Here is a 25,381-nt window from a genome sequence, read left to right as displayed (position 1 = left end):
TGGAAAATAATTTTGTATATAGAAATTTATACTACTGAAGTCTCACAGGACATTTTCTTGTGCATAGAGTTTTGGGGTCCAGTGATTATATCTACCCTGTGGTGTTTCATTTGGAGAAAGAATTTAGCCTCCTTCTAATTTGATGGCAGCAACTGTCTGCAGACATCTCATGATTCAGCCTGTCCCTTCTGTGATTCTTGTGGCTTCACCCAAGTCAGAGGCTCATAAGAGTAGATAGTTGAAAAGCACTTGTGCTCAGTGAGGCAGTGATATTTGTTGCGTGCCCTCCATATACAGAGTGGTGTACTAATCATCCAGATTATTAAATGCAAGCAACCTAGCTGGGAGTGGGAATGGAGAGAAATGGCTGTTGGGGAAAATGGTATCAGTTATCTATTAAGACAATAATGCTGCATATCAATTACAAAATCTTAGTGGCATGAAATGGTAAAGATTTCTTTAGCTCACACATCTGTAGGATGGTGTTGACCAATCTCACCTGTGGTCAACTGCATGTTATCTATGTTCCCCTGCTGATCTTAGGCGAGCTCACTGACATGTCTGAGTGGTGACTGGCCATTGGATGATCTAGTTTGGCCTCTGCTAGGAGGGTAGGGATTACTCATCTACATTTGTATCTAATCCTCCAGCAGGCTAGGCTGTGCATATTCACATAGCCATGCAGAGAAACAAAAGAAGCAAGCCTCAATGCTTAAAACCACTTCAAGCTTCTGCTTATGTTTCATTTGCTAACTTCTCACTGGCCAAAGCAATTCACATGGGATCAGTTCAAGAGTCAGAGTGAGGGTCGCAAGAATACTATATGGCAAAAGGCAAGGATCCAGGGATGGGTAAAGAATTAGGACCATTAATACAATTAATCTTTAGCACAACACACTTTTGCAGGGGGTCATGGGAGGAGGGAGTTCATTTTGGTTTTCAGATTATAAATTTACAAATTAATATTTGGTTTATTCAAGCAAACTAACAAAAAACCCTCCCAGACATGTTAATGCATTGATGAAGTTCATTACACCAAAAACAAGTTTGTTTTTATTCATTCATTTTTAACTATGTTTGTGATAATGACAAGTACCAATTTTCCCAGTCAAGTCTGGATGTGGAAGGGGCATCAATTCTCAAAGAATAATTTTTGCCCTGTTGTATTTTAAAAGATTGTCATTTTGCAATGTCATTGTTGGAAAAGGAGTTCTGTCATATTTTAGTTTTGATCACTTTCTCTTAGGAAATAAATTTACTTAAGTCACCCAGGACCACCACGTTTCTCCCAAGTCCATGATTCATTTGTTAGGGCCATGTCCTTTGCCTATAGTTTATCAAGTGAGTTCACTTAATATTCAAAAAATTACTCTCCCTGACATTCTGGCTAGATTTTACCAGAAAATTAGAGTGAAAGGGATTGGATGGACAATCAACTTCTCGCCTTTTTGAAATTCAGAGGATTAATGAGAATATAAAGCTAATTTGGCGGCAATTAGCAAAATAGCTCCCTTTTTAGAAAGAAGCTCCTAAGTATCTATTTCCGAAATAGAATCCTACAGTTTCTACAGTGAAAATATAGTTGCTTTGAGGGAGAAATATTTATCCACAAATACTGGCTACGATTTTGTTTCTAACATAGCTGGGAGGGGTCAACACTTGACTCTTTACTTCTGAGGCAAATTCACATTGTGCTTCAACTGATTATTTTTTCAACAATATTTGTTATATTCTTTTATGATCTGCCAGGACCTTTTTGAAGCCCAGTTAGTTAGAACAGCGGCCAACAGAGTTGAGACTAAAAGGGGTCCAAATATCTCTCAGAAGCAAAACTACTTCAAAAGATATGCATTACAAAGCACTACTGTGACTCAAATAATCACTTATTTTTAAGGGAGATTTGCTAATGTAGAATTGGTTTCTTGTCTTCCCAGCCCCTAGTGAGCCTTTACTGTGCAAATTCGCTGATGGAGGACAAAAGAAGCGACAGAATCAAAGCAAATACACCCAGAATGGAAGGCCTTGGCCCAGGGAAGGAGAGGTGAGTCCTGACTGACTTTTGCTCAGAAATTTGGCAGCAGACATCCCTCTGAAGGGCAGCAAGGCAGACATTTGGGGCCATGATGAAATCAGGTCCTGTGGAAAACCAAATGGCTTCAAAGGGGGCAAATGCGCAGGCCTCTATTAATGTGCTCAAGATAAAATTACTTGAGGAGGATTATAGGACTCCAAAATGGACCTCAGTTCTGCACTACCGTAAGTCTCCTGTCTTTCACCAAACTTGAACCTGATGGGCACTCCAGACTCATCCACAAAGAATTGACCTGTAGTTGTATAATAGTTAAAAAGTGAGGATATAATTACTTAAGAAAATATTTTAAGTGGACTCAATAGTGAGAGTTGAACATTTGTGTTAAAACAAAAATTTAGATTTATTTCATTCTACCATTGAGATCCTCCACTTGTACACTTGTGTGTATTTATGCATGTGCTCATATGTTCACAAATGTGTTGATATGTGTTTATATATGTATGTATCAATCTAAAATATGATATTTTCTGTTGGTCAAGAAGGAGAAAAAAAGTTGATCCACACAAGATTTTGCTTTTCTCAAAAAGGAGAAGAGCATGTAGCAGTTAATTATCCATTTACCCTCCTAACACAAAACGGTAGAATCCAGTGCCACTAGGGAATGGATTCCTTTTGGTTATTTTTGTTGTAAGAAGACAAGGAAAAGGTGTCTGGGCTTCTAAGAGGTCTTTTCATTCTTTGTGAAATGGAATGGAGTTGTTTGAATGACTTGAATAAATGCCATTTTGTACCAAGGCCATAATTTCAACAGAATAGCCTTATTTAGTATTTCTATTCAAAGCACCTACTTCCTCCATTTATCATTTAAGAGGCATCCTACTTGATGCAGGATTTTACATTTTCAACACTGAGAGAACAGTTGTAGGGAAAGAAAGGAGGCTGGAATTTTTCTCAGCAAAATCTTTAGCCATTTTTCAGTTTTTAAGACTGTCGCTTGTTTTGAGTATTTCCATGCAGGTCTCAAAATCCCTGTTAAAGTGTATAGTTATGCTCAAGTACTGTATAATCTATAACTCATTACCTTAAGAAGTAAAGAAGAGAATCACCATTGAGTGCTGGAAGATAATTAAAAAAGGCAAGAGTTTCAATAGTCTCAACTTTAGAAAGGCATTTTATGCTATGTTCAAAAAAAGAGGTGAGGAGGGAATGACCGGTGCTTTTTTAGCACACAGTTTGTTGATCAGCAGGTAGCCCCACTGCCCCCAGAAGACAGCTGATTTCTGATAGCACTCATTATCACGTTGGTCCCATACCAAACATCCGTAGTCTATAAAAACTCTGTTTATCTTTTAAAATTTGGTTGGTCAAATGCCTACTGATTAGCGACCTTTCTGGATCACAGAGCATAACCCAAAAGCCTCAACACTCAATTAGGTAACTTAGCACTAATGGCTGAAACTTAGTTCCTGTCTCCTTAAGAATCTGTATTATTACATTCACAATATAGAAGCCATCTCCAGCAGGAGAGCTCACCTGAGTCTACGTTTCTTAGAAACCAAACCAATAAACATAAAAGAAATGTAGAGTTAGAGCTGCCTGCTACTGCATACAGAATCCAGGGCTTTGGGTTTAGAGGCATGGTGAAGACCTTGTGTACCGCTGGCAGGGAAGCATATGGAGTCAAGTTTAGCACCCAGAGCATCTTATAATTTAAATGTAGGTTTTAAAGGTATATTTCTAATCTTTGTTTTCAAAAGTTGCTTGTTAAGAGCTGTAGATTTTCCTGTTGAACTGTGAAAATCAAGGAACATTGATTGAAGGAACATTGATAAATTTATCTGTCTTAAATAATAATAAAAATATATTCCAAGTATATAGGTACATTCTGAGGAAAGAAATCAGGAAAGGAAATGGCATGCAGTAAAAATATGCTTAGCAAATATCTTGGTTTTGAGATGAGCATGTTAATTTTCATACCTGGATTGTGATCTTAGAAGTAGACATACCAAGAATGTTGGATAACTGCGTGTACCCATCATTATATATATGTTTGTTTTTTTTTTTGAGGAAGATTAGCCCTGAGTTAACATCTGCTGCCAATCCTCCTCTTTTTGCTGAGGAAGACTGGCCCTGAACTAACATCCGTGCCCATCTTCCTCTGCTTTATATATGGGATTCCTGCCACAGCATGGCTTGCCAAGCGGTGCCATGTCTGTACCCGGGATGCAAACCGGAAAACCCTGGGCCACCAAAGCAGAACATACGAACTTAACCGCTGTACCACTGGGCCGGCCTCGATTATATATTTTTTACTTCTATTTCGCCTTGCATTTTACTTGCTAGAGTAAGTTAAAGTATATTAGTATGATTGATAAAGTATGACATAATACAAATTAATACTAAATAAGCCATATTTAACTAATTTTTATATACCAGTAAATTCTAATTACTGTATTTTGTTGATTCTAAGACACCATTTTTGTCGTTGTTGTTTTTCACATTTTAACACTTCTGAAATTGGTTCTTCTCCTCTGATCACTGGCATTATTACAACACAATTTGCATTTGCTCCTGTTAGTCACCTGGGGGCAGTACCTGCATTCTCTGCTTAAAGTCATTGACCACGCTGATGGCAGGAATTGACATTCTAACCAAAGCAAGGACTGTGGGTCAGATTCTTAGAGAGATTGTTTTTGGGTCCCTTTTCTTTATCCAATGTCAAGATCGAGAAATGCAGTTTTCCGTGAAGTCCGTTTCTGACGGGTGGTTTAGCTTCTCTTTTGCCTCTACGCCAATGGTGTAGCCCTTTAGCAGCACAGCTTTATCAGGTCGTTTTGAGTTTTATTCTCATTTGCTTGTTTGTTTTGTTATACAAAATAATCATACACCTTTCATTTGTTGTTCCCTTAAAATGAAAGATCATAATGTAGATCTGATGCTTCAGAATTTGAGATAATAGCGTAGATCGTGGCTAATGTTTATTTTTCCTCTTTCTTGAAAATCAGGTAAAAAGTGATAATGTGAAAAAGATTTCTGATGAAATGCTTAAGATACAAAACAAGTGGATTGCAAGCATCTTAGAAGTACCTTCAACATGACAATTGATAGGCCAATTAAAATTTTAATTTATTATGTAAAGCTGTTTTTTTCTGGGTGACCTTTTGATAACAGTTCTTTTAGCATAGTTTGGTGAAATGCATTTCTTTACAAAAAATCTAAGGCTGAAAACTTTATACACAGAAATAAGTGTAAATTAACGTTTTGAAATATAAGTATATGCTGGTAGAAATGTTTTTGCGTAAGTGAAAAGCACAGGGATATTTTAAAGTTATTAACTAATCTTTCAAGTAACGACTGAAACTCTGAGCAGAATGATCAGGAATTGAGGCTGTTAGGCCTCTCTTTCTGGGTGTTCTACAGGTCTTATCATTTTATTTCTTAATGCAGCAGTTCTCAAACACTTTGGTCTCAGGATCCCTTTATACTCTTAACAGTTATTATTTATTAGATTGTTAAAAAAAATAAACCCATCACATGTTAACAAAAGTGATTTATTTTTGTGGAAAATATATTTTTCAAAGAAAAGACAATTTTTTTCTTGAGAAGAATGGCCCTGTTTTACATTTTTGCAAATCACTTTTAATGTCTGGCTTTGTAAAAGATAACCAAATTTGCATATCTTCTTCAGCATTCAACCTATTGCAGTATGCTCTTTGGTTTAAGTATATGAAGAAAATTAGCTTAACATAGATATGTCATTGAAAAAGGGAGGACCTATGGATCTCCTAAAAGGACCTCAGGAACCCTTAGGTGTCGTTAGACCACACTTTGAGAACCACTGTCCTAGAAAATCTCAAGCCAAGGACAGGGCTGATATTCAACTTCTGTAAACCGGAAGAGCCATGCAACTTGTTAAAATATTAAAATGCATCTGAATTATTTGGTAAATAGCCACTGCCCCTTCTACCCTGCTGCCTCCTCCAGGACCTCTCCAGGAAGATGGGGGTGCTGCCTGGCACAGCAGGAGTTCCCCAGGATCCTACTTGTGTATTTACATTCTGATTGGCCAGTACTTATGCCGTAGTGGTGTGAAATGTTTTTAATGTCACCCCATCTCAGAAATGGTCTCACTTTATCATCGCTATGACTCTTATGACATTACAGTGGCCAGGAGTTCCAGTACATCTGAGACCATACTCTCAGATCTCTACTTCAGGCAAAGTGTGGCCCAAATTGATCTTGTTCATGCTCCCCCAAATGACTGGTCTGGAATGAGGAATGCTTCACATCAGTCCAAAATTATATCAGAAACACGAAGAGGAACTCATGTTACTTCCTCCTGTATTTCCAAAGAATACATTTCCAATGACTACCAAAAAGGCCACCAAATTTGTTTGGATTCTATACCTCAAATAATAAGAACAACTGATCAAAAAACAGTCAACTGTCTTGTAAACAAGATTGGATCAAATCAAAGGATGGATGGTTTCACTGTGATGATGAGAGTCTCTCAAATTTTGAATGGCTTTATGTTGATCTTTGCTGTGACTGGTCTTTTGGGTTTCCTTCAGAATTTTCAAATATACATAAATGCTAAATTTCAAATCACAGTAGATTATGCTGTTTCACCAAATCTACATGCTGAGCTGTTATCCTTAAATTGTGCAAATATCATAAACTAACAATTTTTCACCAGCTTCAAAACTTTTATCTAACTTTCATAAAATCTTCCCAAACTCTATACTAATTGAATCAGTAAATGTCATTGATAACAATTGCTTTGGGAATTGTACTTCCAAGAAATTGTATTTAGGCCACGGACACAAACAAGAGACATGGCAATTGAACAAGAAGTAACCCAACAAAGTGCTCATATGTCTAGTGAAAAAATGCCAAGGTTTTATTATAAAAACTAAAATCAAGAAAATGATGTTTCTTGCCTTTCTCGTATTTACAGTTCTCAGCTCCAGCCAAGTTAAAAGCAATAAACAATAATGAATATTTTATATTTGATGCTCTGAAGATATTTTTCCTTATGGTAGAAACATTTAGTAAGATTATCTTCATAGTCTACATATAAAAATGAACTAATGGAACTAATATAATATTGTTACCAATCAATGCTCAAGTTCCCAGGAATAGTTTACAAGTTATGTTGGAGAGAAGATGAAGAAAGTTGTTTTGGGATACATTCTAGGAATACTAAAGTTTTGAATTCCTTACCTATTCCCAATTAAAGAGTAAATTTTAGATGAGACATGATGTTATATTATTTCTGGAAGACATTTTGTTTGCCTTTATTTAAGTTTTTATTTAAACTTTTTTTTTTTTGGCAAGGAAGATTGGCCCTGAGCTAACATATATTGCCAATCCTCCTCTTTTTGCTTGAGGAAGATTGTCGCTGAGCTAACATCTGTGCTGATCTTCCACTGTTTTATGTGGGATGCTGCCACAGTGTGGCTTGACTAGTGGTGCTATGTCCATGCCCAGTATCCCAACCTGCAAACCATGGGCCACTGAAGTGGAACACACGAACTTAACCACTGCACCACCAGGCAAGCCCCTTAAGTGCATTTTTATTTGTCCAAGTCACAGGCCTCTGGGTACAGGAGTACAGTGTTTACACCACATGATACCACGGGGTCCATTTACATAAACTAGATGTAAATGGCACCCACTGGCATGGTGCAATGCTATGGCCCTGCCTGGGCATCTTAGTTTGAAAATGTTTAAGAGATAGGGTAAACTGACATAGTGTACTTTAATTTCCTTAAACTAGTAGACCTAGTTAATGCACTCACAAAATCCTCTACTAGTGAACTGAAAGCTAAGGTTATCAGTTTTATCATAGCCAACTTAAGCTAAGTGATTTGTTATGACCTATAAGCCAGATAATATGTTGTCTATTTTCAGACCTGAAATCAACTTGTTTTCAGTGATGGATGAAAACTTCCCCTGTGCTGTAAAGTTTTATAACTCTTGTCCATTCAGAGCCACTATTAATAAAAATTCTCTTCAGTGCCAGTAAGTGAATGAAGGCCTGCAAAGGTCATGTGGGAGAATGGGATTTCTCATGCTATTATGAAGTCCATAGCCAAGTGCAGACAAAGTTGATGAACCTGATTCCAAACATTGAGCCTCCTCCTTGTTGTGCCTCAAGGTATTAGGAGTAATTATTCATTCTGGCTGAATCCATTTATGATTGAGACAAAGATGTCTTTTCAGATTTCTGAGTAGACAGATAACCGTACTCAATCACACAATAGTTACATCCTATATCCAATTCTAGATAAATAAAATTTTTCTTTGAGGGATACGTCCTAATTTTTTTGTCTGTCTGTTTTTGTTTTTATTTTTTTTTTAATGAAGCAAATATACACAGATTTGGCCTCATAATGATCAATTTAAGCTGTGTCTTTATCACAATCATCATCAGTAATCTTATCATCCTAAAGCATTTGCTCCTTCCATGACTAATAATTTATGCTGCGTCCTGAAGATGCAATGAGGTGTAGGAATGACCCCTGCCCTTTTTCCTCATCTCCTTGTTTCCTAATTCCTGTCTTACTTTCTCAATGTTTGACTACTTTTTGCAGAAATATTCTTTTTAAGAGAAGAATTCTGTTTGAAAGAGATTTTTTCAAAGGCAGTGTTGAAGAAGATGCAGCTTTAACAAAAAGCATTCAGTCAGTCAATAAGCTCTTACTGATTGTCTATTGTGTGCAAGGCACGAGACTGCATCCTATGGACGTGATATAAACCTGCAGACGGATATGCTGCCCTCTTGGAACCTAAAATGGCAAACAGCTTCACTGTCTGCAAAGCAGGAGGTTAAAAGTGGAATAGAATATAATTTAGTGTTGTAGACATAAAATTACTGAATGTAACTGGCTCCATATTTATACAAGAGTGAAAGAAAATCAAAGCCAAAATAATAATAATAATAATAATAATAATAATAATAATAAACAAAAACAGGAGCAGCCACAAGAATATCAGTTCACATATGTCTTGTTACTAAGCATTAGTTGTTTGCTTGTTTGTTTGTATGTGCGTGTGTGTTTGTTTTTCAGGGTAGGTGACTGAGAAATTGATTTATATGCTTTTACAACCTGTGGTTCTCCCCCAGGTTGGGACGTTCCACCTGGTGACTTGGCTGGTAGAGGCCTCATGCCCTTGGTGCTCAGCGGCACAGACAGAATCATGTTTAGAGAAGCAACTTGAGCTTTGGTGTGTTATTTAATAAACTTTGAGTCCTTCTCAAATGTACTCATTGAGAAGAATAATTCTTTCTGAATTTTAAGGAATCGTGTGTGTCGACGTGTGTGATGTGCTCAATACTGTTTGCTTTTCTTCGTAATTTACCAGGCACTCTACGTTAGTGGTTAAGAGTTTAACCACTCTAGAGAGTTTAAACTACTCTAGAGTTGGAATCATAAATCCACAGCTTCCAAGCTGAGTGACAGCAGTCGGCTAGTTTTTCAGTCTTTAGGTTTCAGTTTCCTCATCAGTAGAAGGAGAACAGTTAAAAGCATACATTTAGTGATTGGAAGGATTAAATGAGGTGGTGAAGATGAAGCACTAAGCACAGTGCCTGACAAACGATAAATGCTCAAGTATCAGCTACTATAACTATCATCATACCATCAACACAACTCAAGGCTTTTTAACCGAAAAGCCAGTTTTGCTGTGTGTTTCTCACAACTGGAAATGCTTAATTCCTTGGCTTCCAATGTTATGCCACATCAGTTTATTTTCCAAATGGGAATGATTTTGAATGATGCAACATTTATTTGAAAGAAAATTTGCTGCCAGTATAATTTTCCAGCTGAATTTTTAACTCATTATATAAAACAAGTAGAAATTAATTTATTTTAACTTTAACCCACATTTTCTTAATGTTTGTATAAGATCACATTCCAAATCTTATGCATTATTTAGCACTGACATGTTAGGTGTTTTTCAAATTTCTAGCCAATTTTCTCTTGAAGGTCATGTAATCATAAAAGCCAAGAGCTGACAAGGACAGGGGAACTTTGATAGAGAAGATGAAAGAAAAGGAAAAAAAATAAAAAAGGAAAAGGAAAACATGAACTACTGCTAGATTATCAAGGAAAAGACTGAGTTACTATCGAGAACTGATAAATTACGTGGCTGATGCTTTTAAAGGAAAAGAAAATGAATAATTAACCTAAAAATTCTGGCAAATAATGGCAGTTAATTTAGGATACCAAAGGTGCTTATGCAACGTCTGTGACTATGAAAAGGAATCCTGATGCTCAAGTACTTTCTAGTATCCTTCAAAGCAATTATCTTTGACAGAAGCAGCATTCTAAGGCCACCGTTGGTGACTTACTGGATTTAACAAAGAATTGAGAAAGAGGAATTTTCTTGCATATACTATGGCTCCATAGTAGTGAATATAAATAATCGTTGAGCTTCCAGATCCTAATCTATTTCAAGGGTGGTAGATTCTGTGTAAGGAATTTTTGGAAACCTTACAAATAGAGGTATTAATGCTGTTTATGCACTGTTCCGTTGTTTGATGAAAGACTCCGATTCATGAAATTATCAGTTTGAAAAAAGATACAGTTAATCTTTATTGTTCATAGGCTCCATGTTTACACATTTAGCTACTCACTAAAATTTATTTGTAACTTCAAAATCAATACTCATGGTGCTTCCATAGTCATTTGCAGATGTGCAGAGCAGTGACAAGTTTGAGTCGTCCCACGCATGCTCTCTGCTGCAGTTGAAAACTTGATGCTCTGCCTTCTTGTTTTGGCTCTCATGCTGTAAACACGTGTCCTTTACTTGGTTTATTTAGGGCCATATTTTTCACATTTTTGTGCTTTTCGTTGGTGAGTTCACCATTTAAAATGGCCCCCAAGTGTAGTGCTAAAGTGCTGTGTAGTGTTCCTAAGCACAAGAAATCCATGCTATATCTTATGGGGAACAAACAGAGATAAGCTTTGTTCAGGCATGACTAATAGGGCTGTTGGCTGTGAGTTCAATGTTAGTGAATCATTGATGTATATTAAATAGGGGGTCTCTAGACAGAAACACACATAAAACAAGTTAGGTATTGATCTGTTGGTAAAAACATTTTGTGACCAAGGGCTCACAGGAGCCCAACTCTGCATTTCCTCTAGGAGCAATGATTCAGTATTCACTAATTCAGTGTTCATGGTGACTTTATAGGATATAATTACTGCAAATAACAATAATCAGCTGGATCTTGCTTTATGATTATTATTGAGTAGAATCCAGTCTATTGGTTACGTTTATGCCCCTCTCATCGATGCAAAGAACAAATTGCATGGGTATCCAAGGTAACTGTACCAATGCGTGAGCCAACTGTCTTTATTTAAAGTTGTGTTACAGCCAATTATCAATTGTTATAGATTGAACAATGCAGTCATACCTCAGAGATATTGTGGGTTCAGTTCCAGACCACCACAATAAAGCAAATATCACAGTAAAGTGAGAAACACAAAATTTTTGGTTTCCCAGTGCATATAAAAGTCATGCTTATACTATACTGTAGTCTACTAAGTGTGCAATAGCATTATGTCTAAAAAAACTGTGTACACACCTTAATTAAAAAGTACTTTATTGCTAAAAAATGCTAACCATCATCTGAGCCTTCATGATCTTTTTGCTGGTGGGGGGTGTTGCCTCCATGTTGATGGCTGCTGACTAATCAGGATGGTGGTTGCTGAAGGTTGGGGTGGCTGTGGCAATTTCCTAAGATAAGACAACAATGAAATTTGCCATATCAACTGAATCTTACTTTCATGAGCAATTTCTCTGTAGCATGCGATGCTATTTAATAGCATTTTACCTACACTAGAACTTCTTTCAAAATCAGAGTCAATCCTCTCAAACCACGCCACTGCTTTATCAACTAAGTTTATGTAATATTCTAAATTCTTTGCTGTCATTTCAGCAGTCTTCAGAGCATCTTTACCAGGAGCAGATTCTATCTCAAGAAATCACTTTCTTTGCTCATCCATAAGAAACAACTCCTCATTCATCAAAGTTTTATCATGAGATTGCAGCAATTCAGTCACATCTTCAGGCTCCACTTCTAATTCTAGTTCTCTTGCTATTTCCACCACATCTGCAGTAACTTCCTCCAGTGAAGTCTTGAACCCCTCAAAGTCATCCATGAGAGCTGGAATCAACTTCTTCCAAACGTGTGTTAATGTGGGTATTTTCACGTCCTCCCATGAATCAGGAATGTTCTTAATGGCATCTAGGATGGTGAATCCTTTCCAGAAGGTTTTCAATTGACTTTGCCGAGATCCATCAGAGGAATCAATGTCTATGGCAGCTGTAGCCTTACAAAATGTATTTCTTAAATAATAAGACTTGAAAGTCTAAATTGCTCCTTGATCCATGGGCTACAAAATGGATGTTCTGTTAGCAGGCATGAAAACATTTGTCTCTGTACATCTCCATCAGAGCTCTTGGGAGACCAGATGCATTGTCAATAAGCAGTAATATTTTGAAAGGAATCTTTTTTTCTGAGCAGTAGGTCTTAACAGTGGGCTTAATATATTCAGTAAACCATGTTGTAAACAGATGTGCTGTCATCCAGGCTTTGTTGTTCCATTTATAGAGCAAAGGCAGAGTCAATTTAGCGTGATTCTTAAGGGCCTTAGGATTTTCAGAATGGTAAATGAGCATTGGCTTCAACTGAAAGTCACCAGCTGTATCAGGCTCTAACAACAGAGTGAGCCTGTTCTTTGAAGCTTTGAAGCTGGGCATTGACTTCTCTCCAGCTCTGAAAGTCCTAGATGGCATCTTCTTACAGTATAAGGCTGTCTTGTCTGTACTGAAAATCTGTCGTTTAGTGTAGCCTCCTTCATTAATGATCTTAGCTAGATCTTCTGGATAACTTGCTGTAGCTTCTGCGTCAGCCCTGGCTGCTTCATCTTGCACTTTTGTGTTAGGGAGATAGCTTTTTTCCTTAAACCTCATGAACCAACCTCTGCTAGCTTCCAACTTTTCTTCTGCAGCTTCCGTATCTCTCTCAGCCTTCATAGAACTGAAGAGAGTTAGGGCTTTGCTCTGGATTAGGCTTTGACTTAAGGGAATGTTGTGGCTGGTTTGACCACTTAAACTTTCTCCACATCAGCAATAAGGCTGTTTCGCTTTCTGCGTGTGTTCACTGGAGTGGCACTTTTAATTTCGTTCAAGAACTTTTCCTTTGCATTCACAACTTGGCTAACTCTTTGGTTCAAAGGCCTAGCTTTCAGCCTGTCTCAACTTTCAACATGCCTTTCTCACTAAGCTGATTCATTTCCAGCTTTTGATTTAAAGTGAGAGATATACAAATCTTCCTTTCACTTGAACACTTAAAGGCCACTGTAGGGTTATTAACTGGCCTAATTTCAGTATTGTTGTGTCTCAGGGGATAGGGAGACCTGAGGAGAGAGATGGAGGAATAGCTGGTGGGTGGGGCAGTCAAAACACCCACAGCATTTATCTACTAATACCCAAACATTTATTTATTAAGCTCTCTGTCTATATTGGCATGGTTCATGGTGCCCCAAAACAATTACAATAGTAACATCAAAGATCACTGATCACAGACCACCATAACAAATATTATAATAATAATAATAATAAATGTTTTAAATATTGCAAGAATTACCCAAATGTGATGCAGAGACACAAAGTAAGCAAATGACAGCAGAAATGAGGTTCAATAGACACTCAATGCAGGGTTGCCACAAACCTTCAATTTGTAAAAAACGTAATATCTGTGAAACACAATAAAGCAAAGCACAATAAAACAAGTCACTATGTCACTATTCTGCTCAGCCAACAAACTGAAAACTTTCTAAGGAATTTGGAAAAAGCCCTAATCCTATTTTCATTAATTTAATGCATCTATGAGTGACCGGTTGGCTTGCAATCATTTCAAAAGGATCATTAAATATCGGACCCAATGTAAAGATTCAAATAGCTTTTTTAGCAAGAAAAAAGTCCTTAGCCTAATGCATTGAATTATTTGTACTATCATTTATTATATTCTTTCTTTTTTTTTGAGGAAAATTATCCCTGAGCTAATGTCCGCTGCCAGCCCTCCTTGTTTTGCTAAGGAAGACTGACCCTGAGCTAACATCCATGCCCATCTTCCTCTACTTTATATGTGGGATGCCTACCACAGCATGGCATGCCAAACAGTGCCGTGTCCGCACCCAGGATCCAAACCAGCAAGCCCCGGGCCACCGAAGCAGAACTTGTGTACTTAACTGCTGTGCCACTGGGCTGGCCTTATAATATTCTTATTTATCCGCTTATCTGCATATGAGAAGGTTATTGGCCCTTTACTTTAAGAACCAAAATGGGTCACATTGATATGGAAAATGTTGATGTTAAAGGGCACACAGATGGCTGTGGAAGAAATGACAGACATGCTATGTAAAATCTGGAGAGAAAGAGGCTATCTCTACAGTCAGTGTTCTTGTGAAATGAACAGAAAATTTTGTTGTGTTTTTTGAAGGCATTTGTTTGTCACTAGCTATTACCAATGATAATGTAAAACTCATGCTTTGAAACATTCTTAGCAGTGAGAAAGACAATAAGCAACTCAACTCAAGTAGCCCCTTTGCCTTCAGTTGGATCTACTGTGAATATTGCATGCAGTTCATAAACTATCTGATCAATCACCAGTCAACATCCTTCTTATTAAATATGAGAGAAACCTGACAACGAGGCACAGAAATACATCATTTCTATTAGCTTTGAAGCCATATTGGCTGCAATTTAATTTTACAATACTGAACATTAGAAAATTTATGTTTCAGAGATGTGAAATTGAAGTACTGTCCCAATGAGCCACTAGAAATAAAAATACTTTGAGGAGAAACTGAAGCACAATTTCATATGAAATAGTATATCTAAAGAATTATTTGAAAAACTTAGTAATCGCATGAAGATTCAGGATATCTTTGACCATATTCCACGAAAGTAGACACATCATCTATATAGTTCACTACTATTTACTGTGTGTATATTACAGTGCTTGGCAATTAGTTGTCCAACTCTTTTCTTTGATAAGACCTTGAAAAAAATTAAGATGTATCTACCAACACTGCCACGTTCTGCAAACAGTCCTTTTAACCTTAAACTGAAGGAGAGTCTTTGCATATATGATCTTGAAAAGAGCAGTTGGCCATTATGATGCATGCCATTCCTTGCAAGTTGAGTTTGTTAGCTAGCCCACCAGATGTAGTTTTATTCATTTTGTGTGCTTTACCTGGAATTTAGAGAGGAAAATGACCCTTCTAATCTCAAAAGAAGTCTTCCCATTGGCACAAGAACTTGAATTTGCAGTTACTTAGCATGAAATCTTTCTTACTCAACTAACTGTTCCTGTTTTAAAGCTGCTGGGCCCAATATTTGCTAACCTATGATCACTAACCATTGAAAGTAAATGTTGTAAATTCCTATAATAGTGTAATTTGGGATATAAGGATATTGATGATGAGCTTCAGTCCTCTGCCTAGTCTCTGTTCTCAAGGAAGAGGATGGGGTAACATATTTATGTTCTTGGAGTGGGTGTAGAGGATGGGGGTTTAGGAGGGGCTTAAGGCTTGCAAGATTACAGCAAGCAATTACAAGGGGAAAGGCTGATGGTTCATCTCCATGTTACCTGTATCCCTTTGACTCAGTCTTCATGGATCAGGGCGACTAAATAGGGCATCAACCAACTAGAAGATTTCTGGAGTTGTTGGCATTGTCCTGGTAGTCCCAGCCTGCCACAAGACTCAGAATCATACCCATCAATATTTAAGCCACAGTGTACAATTTCTACGTAACATCAAACTGCACTTGGGACCTGGAAGAATATGGATCAGTTAGCCAGATATCTGAGACTTTCACCTATCTGGCTGTGCAGGCTTGCCCTGGTAGCAACCTCAGCATTTTATATTTTTCACCCTACTTACTGTGGTTGGGGTTTAAGAGTATATATACTACATCATTGGCTCTAAGACACCATCAGTTAAAGATGAAATATTATTTTAAATATCAGCGAAAAAGAAGAGAAACTTGCCAGCCTATCAAATGCTATCAATTATCATGAGTCCCACTTTCTCAGATATTAAATGTGTGAAAAGAAAACTATGTCTTGGAATTTATGAAAGTCAGTCATTCAGATTGAGATAAAAACAGAAGTACCTACATAAGTATGGTAATGTTCTGTTGTCTCTTTTATGATTATCAATCAAGACTTAATTTAACTTTAGTTTTCATGACAAACTCAAACTAGAACTTTTTTTCCCCCAAGACTTTGAGACTGTTAGCCAGCTACATCATACAATGATATTACACCTTTTCTTCTGCTTCCCTTTTAAGGATGCTTTTTTGTGCAGCAATAGGCTTTCTCAGCCTCCCAGTCTTAATTCTGTCTGCATCTTTCCTCTATTGCTATATAAGGGAGAAATTCTCTATCTGACAAGAAGGCTTTAGTAAGGGCCAAAAAAGAGAAATATCGTGATGACATAGTGTATAAACAACAGCGTGACTCCCTTGATGTGCTATTCCCAAACATAAAGAGGTGAATTTTTTTTGTTCTCTGCCTATTTTTTGCTATTTTTTAAAGTGATAAATCCCTTGCGTCTCATTTGCTTGATTCCTGACCAACCCCTGAAGATGTCAAGATGACTTTTAACAGACCTTCTCTTTTCCTCACTCTGGGTCAGTTACTTGGAGAAGAGGGCCCTCCAGGTTTTTCAGCTGCCTCTGATTCTTCCTGGGCGCCTGCTTATACTTTGGTTCAGGTGTGCTGGCTTTCCTGCTACATTGGAAAGGTCTCTCAGCAATCTTAATAATCATCTTGCTTTCCTCTATCTCTACTGACCAAATCAACAGCTGAAACATTATCTTTAGAAATTCAATTGAATTCAGCTGAAGTTTTTAAAAGGAAGTTATACTAATAAAGTAAGGAAACGTTAAAAGCACTCAAATTCCATTTTCCAATTCCAAGTTAACTGAAGTCCAAATTCAAAATTTTCCTTAAGCCATTTATTCGTTTATTAATGCATTTAACAAATTTTTCTTGAGTCCCTATTATGTTCCAAACACTGGGCTAGGAAGAAGAGATACCAGGATGGATACAGCCAAGAATCTAGTGGAGAGACACACAAGCTTTGTCATGTTAGGTCCCATCCTGGGTCACAAGGGCAGAACAAAGGCAGTAGTTAACACGAAATAGAGAGATGACTTTAAGAGGCTGTGACATCTAGTCTGAGGCTGAAAAAGTAAAATTTTCGCACAGACAGTGATGCAGAGAGTTTCCAGCCAAAAACCACAGCAGCAAAGGCCCAGAGGAGACAGTATAGGGCAGGGCGAATGTGTGACTGAGTTTGGTGAAGGGTGGAGTCTAGAACTGCGTAGGAAGGTTGTGGAAGTAGTAAGTCCATCTGGACTTGATCATGAAGGGCTCTGTGAGCCATGTTTTATCTCAAAGGTAACAGGATCCCACTGAAAGGAAGAATCATGATATGGTCAGATTTGCCTCTCGCAAGAGCAGTCCTCACAGCACAATAGTATAGCTGATGGATTAGAGGGAAGTTGCAAGCAAAAGCAGGAGAGAGCATTTTTACCAAAGGATATTAGTAAACACCAAAACAAGAAATGATAACTTGAAAAAAGACACTGACTATACATTGAACTTACTAATTTAACTTGGCAATAAATGGCTGCAATTCAGGATAGATGCTTGAGTTTGAGACCAAGATTCAGGAATCACTGGGACACAAGTAATAGTTGGGTCAGAAACCGAATGTCATCACTATGCAGAAGGAGATAGGGGGAGGGCAAACCCTGTCCCTGAGCACTGGCACCTCAAAGGCAGATGGAGCACGTAACACCAGAGAAGAAACTGTTCTCTGAGAGGTCAGACAAAAACTAGGGGAGAGGCTCACAGAAGCCATGAGAAAGGAGTTTTGAAAGAAGAAAAAAATCACTGGTCAAATGATACAAACTAATCAAATATGATTTGGAATAGAAGTTTTCCTTGGATTGAGAACTTATGAAAATTAGGGAATATAGTGTGAGCCATTTCACAGGTTGATTGGCATCTTTTATAAAAGACAATTAACTAGGATGTTTCTGTCTTATCTCAGAACCGCAGAGTATAATCTCCCTTTTGTAGACTTTGGCAATTTCCTTGTCTAATGTCTCATTTGTCCCTCATCTTCTCTTCAGGAGAGGGACTAGCTGCACATAGCCCAGGGAGCATCCTTTCAGCAAGTGAGAGCAGACACCTGCCTTGTGTGGTTGACTGCCTCTGCCAGGAGAACACAATCCATTCAGTAGTCACCTGACCATGCCAGAGCGGTTTCTCCATAAAACTCTACCACTTGCCTCTTACAAAAGCCAGGAGTTCATTCTCTCATGTCCCTTTTCAGCAAGTGCTCCAATAACCTGCCCGAAATTATGCCCTGAGCATATTAGGATTAGGTCCTCCCTTAGCGGGAAGGAGATTAGAAGCCCTTTCTTTGGCCAAAAGCTTTACTTGGTATTGATCATTTAGGTTTTCTGGTGATTTTTATTGGTTTCTTTGAATATCTTAGATATCCACACTTAAGGTATCATATATGATACTCTCAATTTCTCAACCAGCATGGCCATTTGGATTTATGCATTCTTACTAGCATCCACCACTAGAAATGCTGTATCACTAACCCTGAAGTTTCAGTCTGTGTTGTTGACCTCCTGCCCATACTCACCTTTATCTGTCTGGTTGTAGCAATGTCTACACCATCCAAGCTCTTCTGTATTTAACTGATCCCACAAAGCTAAATGCCTCCTGACATTTTCAAGCTTACTTCTGAATCACTCTGATTATTACTTTTGCAAATGATAGACATTTTCCCTCCTTAATTTGAAATTGTAAAGCAAGTCGTAGAGGATATAATGCGCTTTTCTTAATGAAAGGGTTTTTTCCCCATTATGAAAGCAGTTCTCATTATGTACAACTTACAAGGGTCAGAAAAAAATATATGAAAGGAAAAAAGTCATTTCTAGTTATACCACCCTAATATTTTGATATTTAACATTGTTGAAATTAACTTTTATTTCTAGAGATTTTTAAATTCTTTTAAATCTTATTTTTTAACACGTATTGTACATATATATAATTTTGTATTGTGACTTCCTCACTAAAGGATATGTTTCTAACAAGAAATACTGGTAAATAAATATAAACAAAGTTAAGTGAGGTTTCATTACAATAGCAGTGCTTAAACATTTATAATTTTCAAGCTCCTTTTACACACATCTTTGAAGTCATCTTATTTTCTTGATTGATTTAACTATAGCCAGCTAACAGTTGTAAATATTGTTAAAATTGGTTGCAAGAAATAAACTCTTTAAAGATGACATCTAGAAAACTGTATTATCTTTTTCTTCTTTGGCTTTCTGAATTCATCTTGTGCTAATTCAGTACACAATATTTACGAAAATATGCAATATTTACGACATATTTACTTGTGTTGCTTTATGTGATCATAGAAAATTGGAAATCCTTGTGATTATTTATTTGTAACTCATCCAATTATGATACATCGTGTGTCAAGGCAGAAATTAGAAAAAGAAGAAATGTTAGGCTAAAACATAAATGTTTTAATTTTCCAGGAATTTTAGTGAATATCTGTCCATATAAAGCTTACTACTTCAAACTTTTTGATCCCCATTCACATTAAAGTATAAAAATAGTTTCTTAAGTGATAAAATAATTCTATCAGACTATTTTTTCATTGGCTTGTTATAGTCAGTAATCCTCTGCTCCTTAGATAAGACCAAGCACTGCAGTTTATAAATCTTCCTGAAGTGGTAACGCCTGCTCCCTAATGTGTACATTTTGAGCAGTATTTCCATAATTATTACCTCTTCATTTAACCTGTTAATCATTTAAGGTTATGAATATCAAATATCCAGCTCCTAAGTCAAACCAATGTGTCTCGGTAAATCTCCTATATTTATTGAAAGTTATGATTAGATCCTAATTACTCCAGTAAGCCATATTTTGAAATTTCTTCTAAAATATTTAGCTCTTAGAGTATAGACTGTGTCTGGAAGGACTAGAAATACATATTATGACTGAAATACTAAGCCAAACTCAGCTGCTTCTGGAAAATGACAAAAATGCCCCTTTTTGTTATAAATAAATGATAAATACTTCCAGTACACGGATAATGTGAACTTGAAAAATGTAAAATATTTGTGAATCTAATAAGCTCTCTTAAAAGAGAGTGACAGGGTTAAACATCACTTTTCTACATACGTGGTGTGACATTTTCATTTTGTTCCAAGTTATTTTGCTTTCTGTGTGACTCGAGTTTGTAAACATGCCATAAAATTTGGTAATTACATGATGATGATTTCGTGGTTCTAGCTTAGTATAAAGGTGGCTAGACAGCAGCAAAATCGATTTTCTTTTTTACCTTTGTGGAAAGAAACAAAAGGAAATTGAATGCAAAATCTGCATTAAGACCATATTAGAATTATAACTCAACAATCTGTTACACGTGAAATAAAAAACAGGTATGGCCAAGTGTTAGTTGTTGTGCTGTGATATTCAGCCAACAGGTTACGTTCAAAAATCCCTTTGTTTATCCCATGCCTTGTTATGTCACCCACAAAAGTGCATATGACCTGACACTATCTCCTGTTGTCTCCTCTTGCCAAAGGTACTCAGAGGCAGGACTGTCCCTAGGCAAAATCGTGAAGTAGGTGAAACTTGTGTTCATTCCTTACCCTTTTGCAATGACAATCTCATCTTAGATTCTCTCCACCTCCCTGTCCGCAAGCGCCTACTCCAGTTGCTCATTGCTCTGGATTTTCTCACTGTTTTCCAGGGTCTCATGCTGTTTCTTGTTCTCCAATCCCTCTTTGATTGTATAATTTCCCTACTCAAAATTTGTTCAGTGACTCCCCAAGAGGAGCCAGGCAATCAAGAATTTCCCTCCTTTCCTTTCAAGTCTTATTTCCCACTACTGCCCTCCAATATTCTACTGCAAGTGGATCACCCATCTTGCCCTTTTTATTTACACACATTTTTCCATACTATTCCTTTTGCCTGAGCTGGCCTTCCTCTCTGATCTCCATCTGTGGAAATCCTAATCATCTTTCAAGGCTCCACTCAATTCTATCTCCTCCATGTGCCTTCTCTGATCACCCCAGCCTCTCTCCTCTACACCTCATCCGTACCACTCATATGGCACTTACCACAAGTTGCTTTGTATTATAATATTTACATATGTATCTTGTCTCCAGGCACTGTGCTGGGCGCTTTACAAACATAATCTCATTTAAATTTCACAACAATCTGGTGAGGTAGGTGTTACCAAACCACTTAACAGTTGAAGAAACTGAGGCTCAAATAGGTCAAAGGTCAACTACTTTGCCCAAGGTCTCATTGCTAGACAGTAACAGACCTAGGACTTGAACCCAGGTCCCAAACATATATCCTTTCCACAAAATCATATTGCCATCTTTTCAATTCTTTTCCATCTTCTGAAAGATGGTTGGAGGTTTAAGATGGAGAAAGAAGCCAACTTAGGCTTTCTGATTAGCAAATATGTATTCAACAAAGAGAGAAAGTTTATGGATAATTACTGTATTCATAGCTAGAACTGATAGATTAACTATAATCCATGAGACATTCAAGTACAATGTGAAAGAAAAAAAATCCTTACCTAAAGATGCCAGAATAAATAAAGACGGCATAAGAAAAGAGTGTTCAAGACAATTTATAATTCAAGAAAGGCTAGGCAGCATTGGTCTCTGAGCACTATTGGAAAGTAAGGAGAAGGAAAAGAAGTGAATGTGGGGTTGACTAGGAAAGACTTCCTGTAAAGTCCCCTAGGGTTTAAACAATTTGAGGTGATTAGGAGGCTGAAGATGTCATTATTATCCTAAATCTCTCATGAACTAACAATATCTGGATTGAGTATAAAGCCCATTTTTTGCTTTCTGCCCCAGGTGTAGCATCTTGAATAAGTTAGAGGAGAGAAAATTAGCATTTCTAAGAGGGAATTTTCATCCCAAATGGACAGATTTTACAACTGCCCGCTTCAGCACCCAGGACCATGGAGGTTCAGCTTACTCTTGTTATCTCCATTTTGGGAGTCTTGAGCATAGGGCCAGCTTTCTGCCAGTCAGAAGGCAGAAGCCCCATCCTGGGAAGAATTTAGACTTAGGATCACTATGTGTTTTGAAACTACTGTCTTTGCCTCTCTCAAGGTGAAAAACAAACATCTGTCTTCACTTCTGCTCTTTTATTCTCTTCTCATTTTCCAGTCCCCCGGCTTGTCATAGTATCAATTGCATGTTTCGTTAATATGAGTGAGATACAGTTATCATTAAATGTGTGTTCTCAGTGCACTTCTATTAACTTCTGACAGTCATCTCAACTTTGTTTGCAAACTCCGTTTCAATGCATTTATGCTCCCTGTATGTTAATCCCATTTGTATATGGCACTATACTTTCATTCCTCATACCAATCTCAATAATACTTTTAAAATTACTATTTAGGGAAAATAGTGCATGTAATCTAAATTTGAATGTAGCAGGCCATACTAGACTTTAGGCCCTGTGTTTGGAAGCCTGAGAATTTTCATTTCTCTTATGTGCTAAATCTGAGGAATTCAGTGAGCCCAACAGAAAAACCACCTTCAACCACACTGGAAGAAATTCAAACATGAAAGCTCTTTTTTCCTTTCTTTAAAGTTTTTATGAAATTTCTTATCCTCTACAAAAGCCTTCAAAGCTAATTCACCTTTTTTTCTTACTTTTCATTTTGTCATAATTATACATTCATAGGAAATTACAAAAGAAATGTACAGAAAGATCCTGTGTACCCTTCACCCCATTTCTCCCCGTTGTTACATCTTACATTATTATAGTGCACTGTCAAAGCCAGGAAATTGACATTGGTCTAATTAATTTAAATTTCAAAAAAAAAATCCAACCTAGTCAGTTTTAAATTTCATTCTACATTCTGTTTCTGCTCACAAGCAATAACCAGGTTGACAGTCTTGGAAAACAAAGAGTGGGATGCCCGTACTACCATAGAGAAAGTTCTCCCACATGGCTGGAGATGATCCTCAGCTGTCATTCACATCCTCAGTCATTGTCATAGCAGAGCTGTGGAAGAGAGCCCACATCTGAAGACATCTGGTTCTACCTCCAAACGTGTGACCTTGAGCAAGTCACTTGACCTCTCCCACACTTCAGTGTCTTCATCTAGAAAGTGGAGAAAGTGTTTCTCCTGCCTGCTTCGTAGGGTTGTTGTGAGGATCAAATGTACTGATGTGTATGAAGGAAGTAGGTAGGCTGTGAATCAACAGTCATGGAACTTATATTCTTTTCTGAAACTACTACCAGTTACAGAAGTGTAGTTTTTCAGAGGTGGTTTTATTCTTAGAAACAGGACAAAATCACCTCCTTATGAGCTACTAAGCCTAGAATTTCCATCTTGTGTAAATGGCCTTCCCTTTCTACCATTCTCAGTAAGACAGGTACTAGCAATATATTGGACAAGCGCTCTGTGACCTGCATACCCCCGAGGCATATGATCTATTTTAAAATAAATATTTCTTAACATTTTCCTCTAAAAGAATGCATTTTAAGTAGCTTTTATTTTTATTTTTATCCTAACTGAAGGATTTATTCTTACTTTTTTTCATGCCATGGGATGTATGATAGGTGCTCTTGACCATAGTGAGAAATTATAAGGCTACCAGATTAGACAGCAGATGGTTTATGAAGCAGAAATGGAAATCCTCTAAGCTGCATTGTTCCTTGGTTTGTCTGGATATATAATATAAACTCCCTAACTCACTGGTGGATTCTGGTGTGTGGGTAGTAAAAACACTAGTCTTGGCAGTAAGGGTGCAGAAATATATAGCAGAAAATAAACTTAAATCATGGAAAGTAAAAATAAAAAGTCTTTGTGTGTACTGAATGTTTTGGGCACCGCAATAAAAATATTAAGATTTGTTTTCTCCCCTTCCACCCCTATATACAGGCTGGCATGGCTCTGACCTATGACCCCACAGCTGCCATACAGAATGGGTAAGTAGTGCATGTTGTCTCTATTTTAATTGCTTAGATATATTTGAGGTCTGAAATCAGTACTGAAGAAAAATGTTCAAACCTGTGTAGGTTTTAAATGTGTAAACAAAAACTTTAAACCCAACATTTCTCACCGTTGTCCTTTTTGCTTCTCATGACTGACTCTGATTTCATAGCATCTCCTAAGTCACCCGTTCTCACAATGCCTCTGCCCACATTAAGCCCTTCCCTCTTTCTCTTTCCCTTTCTCCCTCTCTCTCTCTCTCTCCCTCCATTTGAGAAAGAGTAAGGAATAGGAAGTGAAGCGGGAGTATAGATAGAACTAGGCTGGGAGAAGTATCTTCCAGAAGCGTCTCCAGGATAAGTGTGTTGCCTCTGCTAATAACTCTAGAGTTTAGCTTTCAATAATTTTAGTGTGTGCCCAGGTTCATTTGACATAATAAGCTTTTACTCTTTCCTTCTGGCTATCAAGGGAAGGGTAATGGACAGAAGTCAAGTTAGTACCTTGATGATTGTGTTTTCATTCTTCATTTTAATAAGCATTTGGAAATTTGTGGCCTCTTACATAGAAAAAGTCACATAGCCTTGAATTCCTCCTCTGAAAAATAAGACTTAAACTATACGATCTGACCTCTCTAAAATTCTGTAATTCTGAGTAACTTTGGTTGACATTTTATTCTCATTTTCCCACCCATTTTCTTTGCTTTGGCTCTCCTGCAATTGACAATAATTATTCTTTGGTTGGTTGGTTGGTTATTTTTCTTTTCGCAGCCTTTTATTTTGGATTTCTCTATGGCTTTCAGTTGTCCCTAAGTCTCATCAAAGAGTCAATGTGAATGAAGGACTCATTTAAGGTTAATATAGAGGACAGAAGGAATTCAACTCCATTTTCTATTTGATCAGCTGCCTTTAATGAAAATCTGCGTTGGAAGTGTTTATATAATTACTTCTTATTCTTATACTTACTCCTTCAGGCAGACAGTTTATTCAGTCTTTTAATAAACATCCATTGATTCTGCCAGGCACAGTGCTATCTCTCTAGATTTAAAAGACAATGTATGAGACAAGGACTTCGCCTCAAGAAACTCATAGTCTACCCTTCCATAAAAGAGTAAATGTGGATGGTAGGCTAGGGTAGGAGTCTATTCCTTTGTACTTTGTTGGTTGAAAGTTCTCTCTAGGAGTGAAAATTAAAAATATCTTTTCATTTGTCCAATAAGTATTTAATTATTTCCAACAAGGCACTA

At 37.3% G+C, this 25,381-nt stretch overlaps 1 protein-coding gene across 13 annotated transcripts in view; it reads left to right on the top strand.

Annotated features, from left to right (window-relative positions):
- Positions 1-25,381, top strand: part of RBMS3 (RNA binding motif single stranded interacting protein 3) — a 1,423,334-nt gene that overhangs the window by 1,284,386 nt on the left and 113,567 nt on the right. For all 13 annotated transcript variants that reach the window (XM_070492733.1, XM_070492730.1, XM_070492739.1 and 10 more), the window contains 2 exons: positions 1,935-2,041; positions 24,088-24,134. In XM_070492733.1, the coding sequence (XP_070348834.1) occupies positions 1,935-2,041; positions 24,088-24,134 (154 nt within the window). The remainder of the gene's footprint in view (positions 1-1,934; positions 2,042-24,087; positions 24,135-25,381) is intronic.

Source organism: Equus asinus, chromosome 21, assembly GCF_041296235.1.
Source record: "Equus asinus isolate D_3611 breed Donkey chromosome 21, EquAss-T2T_v2, whole genome shotgun sequence".
Classification (NCBI taxonomy): Eukaryota; Metazoa; Chordata; class Mammalia; order Perissodactyla; family Equidae; genus Equus; species Equus asinus.
The sequence above is the reverse complement of the archived record's forward strand: the minus strand, read 5'-3'. Positions and strand labels throughout refer to the sequence as shown.